This window comes from Podarcis pityusensis, assembly GCF_964106645.2.
Source record: "Podarcis pityusensis genome assembly, chromosome: 8".
Taxonomy (NCBI): Eukaryota; Metazoa; Chordata; class Lepidosauria; order Squamata; family Lacertidae; genus Podarcis; species Podarcis pityusensis.
Window position 1 is genome coordinate 22343111 of NC_138033.1, and position 13612 is coordinate 22356722.

The 13612-nt window shown below is 47.2% G+C and overlaps 1 protein-coding gene across 10 annotated transcripts in view; it reads right to left on the bottom strand.

Moving 5' to 3' along the window:
* Positions 1-13612, bottom strand: part of PTPRU (protein tyrosine phosphatase receptor type U) — a 375331-nt gene that overhangs the window by 115146 nt on the left and 246573 nt on the right. For all 10 annotated transcript variants that reach the window (XM_081015389.1, XM_081015387.1, XM_081015391.1 and 7 more), the window contains exons 11-12: positions 3431-3533; positions 1201-1474 (exon numbers count right to left, since the gene is read on the bottom strand). In XM_081015389.1, the coding sequence (XP_080871515.1) occupies positions 1201-1474; positions 3431-3533 (377 nt within the window). The remainder of the gene's footprint in view (positions 1-1200; positions 1475-3430; positions 3534-13612) is intronic.

A 13612-nucleotide genomic window follows, 5' to 3' on the forward strand; every position in this document is an offset into this window, starting at 1 on the left:
CAACCCTGGGCTCCATGGACAAAAAATCTGACCTGGTCAAAGGCAGCTTCCTGTATTTGAATTGATGGATTTACATTTAATGGCAACCCTTCCCACTTCTTTGCCAGCTCTCTCTGGCAGCACACACTCCTTCATGTGGCTCTACAGCCTTCGACTTCTATAGGTGCGGCAATACATTGCCTGCCCACTTCTGCACCCCCAGTGGCTCAGATGGAAGCTGCAGGAATGTGTCAAGTCAAGGCATCAAGGATCCTCTGGAGGATGCCCCCCGTTGTTCCAGCAGTCACCTTGAAAGAGATTTGCCCAGACGTGGAACAGAACCTCGGGTTAGTCAGATCAGATTTGTCTCTGCAATGAAAGCTGGGCTGTTGAAGCCAGGCCAAGCTTGATCGTCTTGCAGATTAGGACAGAACAGCCCACTGGGGCAGCTGCAGGGGACAGGCCTGGAGTCCTTGGAGGACATCTCCTAATGTTAGCAGATGCAAGGAGTCGCTGCAAGAAAGGGGGTCAAATGAATTGTCTCTTGCTGAGATGCCTGAGCAAGATCCCCACCCTTCTCCCTCTGTAGACAGCCTGAAGAAAATCCATGTATTCTCATTTCCAATGGTGCAGTCTGATGATTTTTAGACTTTGGACTTAACGGTCTTACATACTCTCTACCCCATCACCACCACCATTCCAAAGATGGCAAAGGGGGAAGGACCACAGCTAAGCATCAGAAGGTCTCCTGCTGATTCTGCTGCCCCCAACTCCTGCCCTGATGGCACCGCTGCTCACTTCCTTGCTAAAAAAGGCAAGGATGTCTCTCAGGTCCAGGCAGGAAGAAGCAGAAGCAGCTGAGATTGGACATTAATGACACAGGAAAGGGGGTGTAGCTCAGTGGTGCAGTGCAGGCTAGTCTATTAGGCGAATGGGACACTATACCACCAGCCACCATTGCAGTGATGATGCACTAGTTTTGCCCTTGTAAAATGCAAGGTCCAATCCTCAGCATCATTGATTTCTAAAAAAAATCCCAGGGGGCTGAGCTGGCCCCAGACAATCAGGTTAAGATCAGTCAGTGTGAGCTCCCCACTTTAAGTTCCAGCTGATCTGGAAGCAGCAGTGCCTTCTTGGTGGTAGTCCCAGAGCTCCAAAATTTCCAGAGGTTATGGAAGTCTATCAGCTGATCACATTTTAATCCAACACATTGCTACTCACCCCTTTGAGATGGCTCATGGCCTGGAAGTAGATGAGATAGGCCTTCTTGGGCTCCAGCGGTGGATTCCAGTAGCCGCTGTAGGTTTGGTTGTCCCCTACCGTGAAGGGCTTGGCTTCTGTGAGACTGCTGGGGGGCAGCTCGGCTCCAAAGTAGTGAACTGAGCCACGGGACATGGCGTCGTCAAAGGTTAGGGGCACCGGAAAGCATTCCTGGCCCCCCACCTCCCGCTTGACCTTCCTAGGCCTGTCTTCTTCCACAACGACTTGGTATGTGCTGGGGACACAGTCCGAGGAAGCGGGTTGGAGAGAGAAAGAGAACAGAAAGGGGTGAAATCAGATGGTTTCACAGAATCATAGAACTGTAGAGTTGGAAGGGACTCTGAGGATCATCTAGTCCAACCCCCTGCAATGCAGGAATAGGCAGCTGTCCCATACGGGGATCAAACTTGGAACCTTGGTATTATCAGCACAAAGGCTCTAACCAGCTGAGGCATCCAGGCTGAAATAAATCAGAATGCTTTGAGATTAAGGGGGTTGGCACCTGCACTTACAGCTGCCTTTTCAAACCCTTGGAGAATAATCCAACCAAAGAATTCCAGGAACTGTAGTCTTGTTGAGGGTGTTGGGAATCATAGCTCTGTGAGAGGTAAGCTACAATTCCCAGGATTCTTTGGGGGGAGCCATGTACAGTCAAATGTACAGTCATGGGAGTTTGTGGCTTGCCAATGCCCGTCTATGCTGGAGTCTACTGGTTATACCATCATCCTGCAGACACTGGATTACAAATGTTCAGCCTTACTGGCAGAAGATCTAGTGGGTTTCAAGTAACTCCTGGAAGCAGAGGTGCCGCCATCCCCTTTCCCCGCATGATGATCATTTATTTAACAACATTTCTATGCTGCCCGATTTTGTAAGAAACAGGAATAGCTAGCAAAGGGAGATGATGCATGGCTTGGCTAAGGAGTCTTAGAAGAGGCGGCTGCCAGACTTAAGGCACAGAGCTTTGAGGATGATGTACTCGCGTTTCCTTGCTGCCAAAGTCAAGGGAAGAGGATTCCATCCAGCAGGTGCACATGGGATGCAAAGACACTTGCTCAAGACATTCAAGCAAGAGCCGCAGGAAATCCACAGAGACTCTCTCTCTCTCCCTCCCTCCCTCTCCCTCTCCCTTTCTCCAGACTCCACGGCTGTGACCTGCAGGCCAAGCGCAGCTGATCTCACACACACACACACATCAGGCCTGGCTGGCTGTAGGTTATATATAATTAAAGATGCCAAGTCAGAGGCACTATTTGTAACTTTCTCTACCCTTCAGCCAAGAGCAGAAAGGCAAATAACAGTGTGTCAGAAGGGACTGTTTAAATGCCCCAAAGCATTCACGGGCAGGTTTCGTACTGTGGCACAGACCATGTTAAAACCAGCGCTTTTCAAAAGGGATGCATTAAATCAACAGGCAAACCTTTGCCATCTTTGGAAAAGACAGGTGCTTAGGGTGGGGAGGCATGTGTGTTCAGTGGGTGAATCAAATCTCGCTTGCCAATTCTCAGCATTAAAGTCTAATTACAAAGATGGCAAAAAGGAACGCTGCCAGCCATATCCCTCACATTTCCATTCTTGCTCTGGTTGTGGATGGCTCTCAATCAGATGTGTAGTAGTCTGGGGTTGCAGGGGGTCAAAGACTTGTTACTATTTCTGCAGCATGATCCCTGGAAAGCGAAGAACCGTATGGTTTCAGTATTCCTAAATGGAGCATACAGAACAGTTCCTCCTTGGAGTTCCTCCCAGCTGCCTTCTTCAGAGTGACTCTACAAGCCAATCCTCAGTTACTGACTCACCTCCTTTCACTATGATTGGCTCCTATAAGCCAATAAGTGTGAGGAGATTCCTCCCTAGAGGCTAAAAAGCTCCTTTTTCTGTTACATACAATAGAACTTCAAGGAAAGCAGAAGTTGAGTTACCTTGGAAGAAGAAACGAGAGCACTCCAAACTGGGTAAATGACATGGGGGGATGGGAAGGATTAAGCCCTTTGCTAGTACCACAGTCATGACCCAAATCCAACCCACCTCTGGAACTGCAATTAATATTTATTTTAAAAGCAAGGAGGAGGGGAGAGAGAAAGCACCAGCAGGAAAAGGACAATCCCCCTTCCATTTCATAAATGAAGTTTTGTTGTCTCAAAACTGAAAGGTGGTATGCATGAGTCCCTTGAGTAGATGGGCTTTCCTGTACCTGATAGGGGCACCTCTGCCCTGCGCCGGCCTCAGCAGAATGGTGATGGTGCTCTCCGACTCTCCCAGAGGGGAGGGCATGTCCCCATAATCGAAGCTAGGAGCTAAAAAGGAAAACAAAAGACAGTGATCAGAAAGGATATAAGCTCAAGAAGGACAATCCTGGGGCTGTTGTGACTTCCAAGCATAGTGATGTTTCATCGGAAATAGCAAGCCATGTATTGAACCCAGAGAGGTTCTGCATTTACATTGGTTTAAACTGATTTAAGACAGTGCAAGTCCTCCTATAGATGCTCTGGTTGGGAGCAACAGCTATTTGGTTCCTTCTTTACCAAAATTGTCTACATCACCAGACATCATCATCATCATCGTCATTTATTATTTATACCCCGTCCATCTAGTTGGGTTTCCCCAGCAACTTTGGGCGGCTCCCAACAGAATATTAAAAACACAATAAAAGATCAAACATTAAAAACTTCCCTAATCAGAGCTGCCTTCAGATGTCTTCTAAAAATCAGCTGGTTGTTTATTTCCTTGACATCTGATGGGAGGGTGTTCCACAGCGTGGGTGCCACTACTGAGAAGGCCCTCTGCCTGGTTCCCTGTAACCTCACTTCTTGCAGGGAGAAGGCCCTTGGAGCTGAGCCTCAGTGTCTGGGCTGAATGATGGGGATGGAGACGCTCATTCAAGCCATCCAGATATATCAGAGAATGATATAAGACAGGGAGGTCTCCCCCGCCCCCATCAACCATGGCAAAGACCACATGTCATTTGGCTCTTCCCTTCTCAAAACTGCCTCCATTGGATGCCATTCCATCTGGTCCTCCCACCCCCAGTCCCTGGGTACATCAGTTAAGCCCTCTCCAGATGGTACTGCCATGAACAGGAAATACCAGTAGAATGGGGATGTGGGGGCACATCTTTATCTCCACCACCATCATTGCAAGGCAAGGTTTTTTTCTGCTCCCGGGTTCTTGAGCTGAGAACTGTCTCTTAACATTTGAGAAGTGTGAAAGCCCGCAGATAACTTGATCCCAATCTGCACACTAAACTGGAAGATGCAGCACAGATTAGGCTGAACGGGAATTTGCCAAGATCATATTCCTCAAGAAGCCTAGGTGTAGCTGTTTCCCGCTGCCTAGAACAGCTTCTTGACAGAGCAGTTAGGCGGCCTCCTCTCCAGGTCATGAGCGCAATGAATCAGAAAGACAAATCCAACTGGTTCGTTTTAAATAACTGGCCTTCACCAAAACTCCCATGGCACTTTTTGGGGGGATGAATTATGAGCGCCAGCAACTGCCTCCTTCCCACGTGGTAAACTGAGCCAGTTAGCATTCTTTGATGTGCATCTGAATCAGCTCTTGGATTCCAGATGTGACAGCATTTCAGAGGGAGGCAAAGTCATGAATGTTTGGGGGACTGGGGGTTGCTCTTTGGGAGGGGAAAAAATGTGTGCTGTGTGTAGGGCTGCCAAGTCAGGAGCATCCCAGACCCTGAGATGTCAGGGCCCAAATCTGAGATCTATGAGCAGCTTCTGGTGGTGTCAAGGAGGGGAGGCTTCTGGTGATGTCACAATGTTGTCCCTGGAACCATCAAAGTATGGGCCCTGGAGATGGGAGTTAATTGGGAGAGGGGAGGGGAGGAAAGTATCATTTTCAGCCAGCTCCTGCCAGACTAAAGCCTGCAAGCTGTATGCACAATTTTCTTAATAATTCTTATTATTATTAAAGGCACTCTTGCCCACCTGAAGATTCAAGCCCTCCACTTGCCACCTGGAGGGGACCAGGCAAGCCTGGGGACTTCAGATCATACCTAGATGTTTGGCAGCCCTAGCTGTATGGAACTGAGAACCCTCGGCTCTCTTTTCCTTGACTAGTTCTCTCCTTTTGAATAATGTCCCCGGCTTATGCCAACATAAAACGCTGCACCTCATTTCCATCCACGTTGCACACTGATTATTCTGAAAGCCATGGTTATCCCACAATTCTTTTTGCTCTGACAAGAGAAAGGGAAGAAAGGAAGGGGAAGGACATATTAATTGGCTCTGCTTCTGACAGAGCCGGATGAGTGAAAAACAAGGGGAGGGACAACATGCTGGCTGAAAGGAAAAAAAACTGGAAGGAGAAGCAGGAAGATGAAGTTCTTTGCAGAAATATGAAAGAATGGTGAAGGGTTGAGCAGCTGCTTTGCATGTAGAAGGACTCAGGTTCAATCGCCGGCATCTCCAGGTACAGCTGGGAATGTTCCCTGCCTGAAACTCTGGAGTGTCACCGGTAAAGGAGCTAATAGAATCATTAGTTTGCCGGAAAGTGAAAATGTACCTCCGCAGACCTTGCTTTGTCCAATGCCATCCCTTCAGCCAATGCAGCAAAACCTTTCCACGATTCCCTTGCAGATACCCCCTGCCCCTCACTCTCCCTTTGCTTACAGCCTGCAGGTCCTGATTAATCAGCAGTCACTCAGGTCCACCTCCTGCTGCCTCCTAATTCCTGTGTCCCTATTAAAAAACATCTCAGCCAATTCAGCACTGTTAATAGCTACACCACAGACATTAGCAAACAGCCCTAAGTACTGTATGGCTTGTTAATGAAGCCCAATTAATCCCTTGTTTGTGCCTCTGCAAGGCAGAGTATTTTGTTTCCTCTCTGTAATCTTCCCCTTGGCATATATTATGGGGTGGCGGCGGCAGGGGGTTCTGTTATCTCTGCAGTAGACAATCTTCTAAAGAATGCCAGCTTTGCCTCCTCCTGAGAGCCAGCCTGGCCTCCTCTCTGTCTCCCAGAATGCCTGGCTGTATGACTACAGACCCAAACTTCCCTCCCAGCTCTTCAGCCTTGGCACAACTAGGAGCTCATATGGCAGACTGTGGGCATTGATGTGACTAGCTTCACTGCCAAAACTTGAAACATAGAGAAAAAGAAAGGGCAATTGATGGGATCAGTAATAGTCTACTCATTTGGCAAAAAAGGACTCTGAAATCTGTCACTATTTCAAGTTCTGGGATCCCACTGCATCTTCTAATTGGAATGACATGCTTTGGGGTGCAATCTTTGCTATTTCCAATACAAATGAACTTGCTCTATACCTCCTGGACACATGGATGGATTAGAATTTGTCCGTTCACTGATTTCCATGCTTCCTTAATGCTCTGATGCAGTACTCAGCATCAAAAAAGCATCAAAATAGGGCCCTAGGGTTGCCATACATTGTCTTTTTCCTGGACATCTCCTCTTTTTCAGGGGTAAAATTTCTGTCCCAAAAGATTTTAAAAATTGGACAAAATGTCTGGGGTTTTCACCAAATGATAACGGCACCCTGCCTTCTGTGCAGCGGTTGCCCCGCACATAGCCATGGCTCAGTTGGGAACCACAGGTGTTGCAAGCAGCCTTGCTGCTCCAGCTTCTCTCTCGGGACTGTGTGACCTTGTCATCCATCTTAATCAACAGTAGGCAGCGCTGGCACATCTGAATGGAGTTTTGGAGGCAACGAAGGAGGACGGGCTGTTGGTTGATTGCCTGAGGACAGGTGAGTCATGGCAACATGGAATGCAGCCACCTCTGGACAGGTATCCCTCTCCCTGCATACCTGCTCAACTGTCTCTGAGAGGTCAGGATGCCACAGGGAAGGATGGGGAAGTGGAAGCAGAGGCAGAGGCTTCTTTTCCTTGCATATGTATCATATGCACTCCTCCTCAGGAGGAAAGGAAAACAAGCCTTACGTCACCCTTTGGAACTATTAGGAGAAACTCCCAGTTCCACTGGTGCAGGAGGGGGAGGGCGGGGGTGATGTTGCAAACACACAAGCGCTTCCTGTTTCTTCACTTCCTGTGTTGGTCCCTTCCAGTCAGTCCGCTTTTTGCGTTCTTCGCCCACCACCTCCCACAAAGCTCCTTTGCTCAGTCCCTCCCTCCTCCAATTCTTCCATTAGCGCCACCGCCTTCCCATGTAGGGAAGGAGTGGGGAGCTCAAATATGTTTCTCTCCTCCTTCCCCATCTCACTCCCATGTTTGCAGAAGATCAGGCTTGGAAATCGCTGCCACAGGCAACCCCGTTCTCCGTGGGGTGAAGCGGACCAGCTGCTGTTACTGCTGAGGGTCCTATTTCCACCCCTACCTCCCCATGTTGGTAGGCGTGTGATGGGGTCTGGAAATGATTCTCCTTAGTGCAATATGGGGAAGAGCATGGGTGCCTTTGATGAATAGCATTTGTGTGTTGTATCCTTGGCCTTTTAAATGGTTGCTCTTTGTTGTGTGTCCTCTTTTTTACTCTTCAAAGTATTGCAGCCCTAAAATAGGCTGAAAGTTCATATTTTGAGGTTTGGGAAACATTTAGAAGTATATATTTTAGGAGAAAATACTTAAATATGTGTTCAAATGCAAGCTTTCATGTTGTTGCGGTTGTTGTTTTTCTCTTCAAAATCAGAGGTTAATGCAAAAAGAGGACAGAACAACAGATTGAAAATAAGAGTGATTTGCCCACCCTAATCCTGGCACCATCCAGAAAAAAACATTTGTCCTGTGCCTGGGATATAAGATTTATTTCTTTTCCTGAAACAAAGGTTTATTGTTGTAATGGCAAAAGCATGCATTTCGTACCATGTGCACACTCATGTGTAACTCAGATCCCTAATACACAGAGAAATGGGAGACTTGGTGCTCTTCTGATACAAGAAATGCAAACGTAAGTAGAGGCCTGATCGATCAGGCCAGAAGTCCATCTAGCCCAGAAGTCTGTTCTCACAGTGGCCAACCAGATGCCTCAATAGGAAATCCAGGACCTGAGCTCAACAGCTCTTGCAATTCCCAGCAACTGCCTCTGACAGTGGGGGAGAGAACATGGCCATCATAGCTAGCAGCCATTGATTACCTTATCCTCCATGAATTTGCCTAATCCTCTTTTAAAACCATACAAGTCGGTGATCATCACTTTATGTTGTGCTGTAGTCACTCTGTACGTTGACTGGATCATTTTTCAACACTTTCAGGCTGCAATCCTAAACTCGGGAGTAAACTGTGTTGGATACCATGGAATAGGATTGTAATGCAAAATGTATCGCTGTAGAATTTCAGTGATTTCAACAACTTTACTGGTTCTATCAGTGCAAAGAGATCCAAGATTTTAAGAACTATGGTATTGCTGCTTCCTTTAAAAAAAAAGAAAAAGATGATCAAAACCGAAAGCTAATCTCTTCATCTTCAGGCAATGTTAATCCTATGTCCCAGAGATGGAACATCTATTTATTTGTGGGACAGGTGACTTTCCTCTGACAAGTTTGTGCCAGCAAAAACAATTGCTCTTCCACGGCTCAGTGACTAGAGAACATCTTTTGCATGCAGAAAGCCCCAAATTTAATCTCTGGCATTTCTACTTAAAAAAGATGTTGTGTAGCAGCTGATAGGAAAGGGCAGGAAGCCACAAATCCACTTGTCAGCTTGTCAGAGGTGAGTGCATCCAGTCCTACAGTGAGCAGGGCACCCAGCACTCCACAGATCCATTCCTGTGAAAGGTCATTTTCACTGCAGCTTTCGAGTAGGTAAGAAACAACAAGAAGAAATGACTCTCCAAACTTTGGGAAGGATGTGAGGGAAAGGGGACATAGCTTTGATGGGAATGTCCAGTGAACTGATGGCAACTGACCAGGAATAAGACCTTAGGAATAGGTCAGTGTGTCTGGCTGTTAACTAGAAGGTTGGTGGTTTGAGTGCCCCCAGGGATGGCTTTGGGCAGAATTTCTGCATTGCAGAAAGTTGGACGAGAGGAACCTTGGGGTCCCTTACAACTCTAGAATTCTCTGTTCTGCCAGAGAACAGCTCAGTGGAGACATTGACCCCATGTACGACAGCTGTGAAAAAGGTGAACTCCATGTTAGACTAGAGATCATTAGGAAAGGAACTGGAAATACAACTGCCAATGTTCTGATGCTGTTGTACAAATCTATGGTACAACCACATTTGGAATACTGTGTACAGTTCTGGTCGCCTGACTTCAGAGAGGATACTGCAGAACTGGAAAGGGTTTGGCAAAGTGCAGCCTAAATGATGAGGATGGAATGACTGCTCTGTGAGCACTTAGGACTTTTTGTGGGTTGTGAAACACCAGAGCAGTCAAGTACAACATTCCTAGAATGAACATGTTTACACACGGGGAGGAATGTTTGTTCAGCCAGCAGGTAAACTTCCTGTTTCCTTCTGGGCTGGGACAGACTTCCTCTGCATGTGACTAGAGGTGGGTGTGGCCTCACCTGTGCCGGTAACAACAAAAGCACAGGGCAGGGCAGCCATCTCTCTCTCTTTGACTACATGCATTGAAGAAGCAACATCTGCTTTGCCAAAGATACTCTCTTGGACTCCAGCCACACACACATGCTTATCACGTTAAAAGCAAACAAAATCAAGTCTGTGTGTCTGTGGCATCAGCATCCATCTGACCTACACAAGATCTATCTCCCTAAATCGTCAACTTCAGTGCAGAAAAAGCACACTCAAGGTCCTGTGCTGTTTAATGAAAAACACAAACTCTCCTCGCTCAGTGATGCCACCTTATCTATTCCACCTCAGACAACATTTCCCACTCATGCAGATAATATCATTTCTCTGAGACTGTTTCTAGCAAGACACAGGGCCGGCAGCATTCAATTTCTCCTTTCCCAGACCACCCCCACTAATAGATCCCATCAAAGCCGCTCCACTGAGTTAGGAAATGTGTTCCAGAGCAAAAGCCCCCGTAATGTAAACAAGGCAGCTTTTGGACCACCATGCAAGTAAATTATCCAGCAGGGTTGTAAAATGTAATGCATACTGTTTTTTCCCCCCATTTGAATTCTGACTGCAGGGTAGCTGGGAAAGGAGGAGGGGGCCTCTGGAGCATGAAGAATCCATTTCAAGGGAAAGCATATTTAAAGGAATCAGAGCAGTGGGATGTGTGGTTACCCTGATGGTTCAGCTGCACTGAGTTGCCACTCATCCCGATTGCCAAAGAACGGCTGGAGCTGTGACATCTCTCTCTTGCAACACATCCTATACCAGACTATCCTGGCCTCACACATGTCATAGCTGTGAGGTACAAAGGAAACATCATCTGGAAAGAGAAAAAGTCTTTCTAGATGATTGGTGCATTTGTGCAACAATTGCTCAGTTGCTATTCATTGCTCCAGAGAAACCCAACGTCTTCCTTTCAGAAAGCACTTGTGCAGCAGATGCACTCTATTTTCCCCACTGCATTACCCATGACCTGATGAACTTGCCGTGTACAGAAGACTTGGATGAAGATAAGGTAGAGGCTACTTCCTCTGGTACTTCCACTAGTACTGTATTCAGGATCCTTCTGGCTGAAAGACACAACCCTTCCACCATCCTCTAAGATGATGGGTCACAAGCTGTACGTGTGTCTCCCCAGCCTCACCGAAGATCGGCTTCTCCAGGGAGGCAGATCCAATTACACTCCAGACCTTGTCAGTCTACATGAGGTTTCAGTGGCTATGGCTTCCTGCAGAGGCAACATCTCTTGCAGTTGTCTTAGCAGGGGTACATGGAGCTGTCCAAGGTCCTGTATGCTCTCAGCTCGTGACTGAGCACTGTCCGCTTCCCAGGAGAGCCTCAAGCACCCACAGAATGAAGCAGCACCTCTCAAAATCACAATGATTTGTTGCTGGGGCAATGCAGTCCTCATCATGGACTGCATCCATTAAAGGTTATGACCCACCAACCAGAGCCTGGCCTGGCTGAGTCACAAGAGCCTGTGGACCCTGCCTTCTTAGCTGTTCAGGAGGACCTCCACTATAGGCCCTAGCAGTTGTGAGGGATGCAGCTGTGTCAGGGCTGAGTTGTAGGCAGTTATCATAGTGGAGCTCCAGGAACCAGAAATCCCACGTTGTGCCAGAGGAAAAGTTTAGCAAAGAACCAAAGCTGAGAGACAAGAGTCAATGCCAATGAACAAAGCCAGGAGTCCAATCCAAAGAGCATACTGAAACACACCACACCTAGGAAAGCCGCTCTTATCTAGGCGAAGTCCCAGCCCAAACAGACCCTCCCCAGCCTAGAAGGATTCAACGGTCAATAGGTTTGAGTAGAGACAGTCTACAGCCTAAGAATATTTTTCTTCCCATAGAGATGCTCCAAACTACAGTTCAGGGGACTTACACATGGAGTCAAAGGTTCCTAGCAGGAACTCTGGGGTCCCAGCCCAGAAGCTCCCACTGCAGCAACTGGGACAAAACAGTAAACATGACTACAATAATCCAAAGGTTCAAAAGTTCACCACCTCCACCTCCACCCCTGCACTGCAATGCGGGGGTGCATTTATTTGACTGCAGGTCCCTGGTCAGAGTAAGTGTGACCATCATACAAAGTAGGAAGGGGAAACTGGGTTTGCTTTCATTACTTGTGAATGTTTTAAGCCGCACTGTAACAAGAAGCCAGCTTTGGGTCTGGAAAGCTTTCTGAGAGAACTACTTGGAGGCATTTCGCTGGTTTAAATTCAGCAGCAGTCAGTATTGGAGCACAAAATGTTAGCATTCAGTGGCTGTTGGAGAGCCAGTAATCACAGAATGGTGAAGCTGGGTGAGACCACAAGGGACCCCAATCCTCTGCAAAAGGAGGATTTCTACGACTCGAATTGCAGGATGCTTTTGCATACCAAGTCCACGGCCTCTTGCTTCTTGCATACCAAGCAATATATGTGTGATACAGGCTATGGTGAGAAAATCCTGGCTTTCGGCACAGTTCTCAATAGGCTGCCAGGCATCAGACCAATGCCCCTCGGCCACTAACTCGCTGTACTTCTCTGAAGATTTCATGGATGGGCCAATAAGCAAAGAGGCTTTGAAGACTGAGCCATACTCTCTCTGTGTGTGTGCATTTCCAAGAAACAAAATATGTACAGCAACTTCACACGCCATTTCTTTGGCGTGATGAAAATGCTCTTTGGTTGCACAGTTGTGGCATCAGTCTATCACTGATGCCAGAAGCTGAGTCAGCAACACCACCAAGGTGTCCACGTTCTACCAATGTCCGCATCTCCTTGGGACAAAATCAAATGACGAAAACCAAAGAAAATCTGCATAGCATAATTTTGTACGCCCAGTTTGATATCGACTGATTTTGTTTGAAAGCCTGCTTGGAACCATCGATGGGCGTTTCCCAGAAAATGTTGGATCAGAAAATTTTCCAGAAAATAGCCCTATGGAAAGTAACCTAATTTGCATTGAGAAATTTTCAGTTAGCACTGGGAAATTTTCTGATGCCCTGGAGGCTGTGCTAATTTAGCATGTTTAATTTAGCATCGCTTGCAGTTAATAAATAAAGCTCAGAACTTAGAAACTGCTAAGCTGCCCTCAAACTGTATTTGCAATTCGCTTGCAATTGTGGTGCCTAATGAACTGAAGAAATGGGAGAATTTTCCGCAGAAAAATAAAGTGCTGGAAGCGTTTTACTCAGAAAGTTTTCCATGCAACATTGCTGCTCAAACCTCCACCTGTTTGCCCTGGAGACTGGAGTGAAGAGGATCTTCTGATCACATCATTAATGACTAAGGGCTTGGTTCTGCACGACTGATTTAGTGAGAAATAGAGAAATTCATAAAAACAATTTTTGCCTGAGGTGGAGGAGCAAATGGTATATATACACCACAATGCCATTATTCCACCACACTGCTGTTGGCTCTCAGCTGGCCACGTGCCACAGCACCAAGGAGAAAAGTCTGAGGGGGCCACCACCTAGCCACACTGATGGCTGCATCTAGATCAGTGGTTCTCAACCTGTGGGTCCCCAGATGTTGTTGGACTACAACTCCCGTCATCCCTGAGCTCTGGCCTTGCTAGCCAGGGGTGATGGGAGTTGTAGTTCAACAACAGGTTGAGAAAGGCTGATGTAGATGGACAGAGTGGCCCCTGAAGCACCCAATTCCCACAATACTTTCCCCAAATCCCATGAGAATGCCAAGCCTGTTGTGACGTTTCGCAAGACTTGGCCACTTCTTACAAGACTCGAATAAGGACTATATGAGGTTTGCTTGGCCTGAATCAGTGGTAGGCTGTAGGAATACTCCTCACTTTTCTTATTCCATGAGCCCAATTCTAAATTTAGAACACACTGGACTTCTGATCCCATAATTGGGAGCAAGACAAAGAACGTACGCCTTCGCACTCATCCTGTAACCCTGCATATGCTCACCACAGGAAACTCTT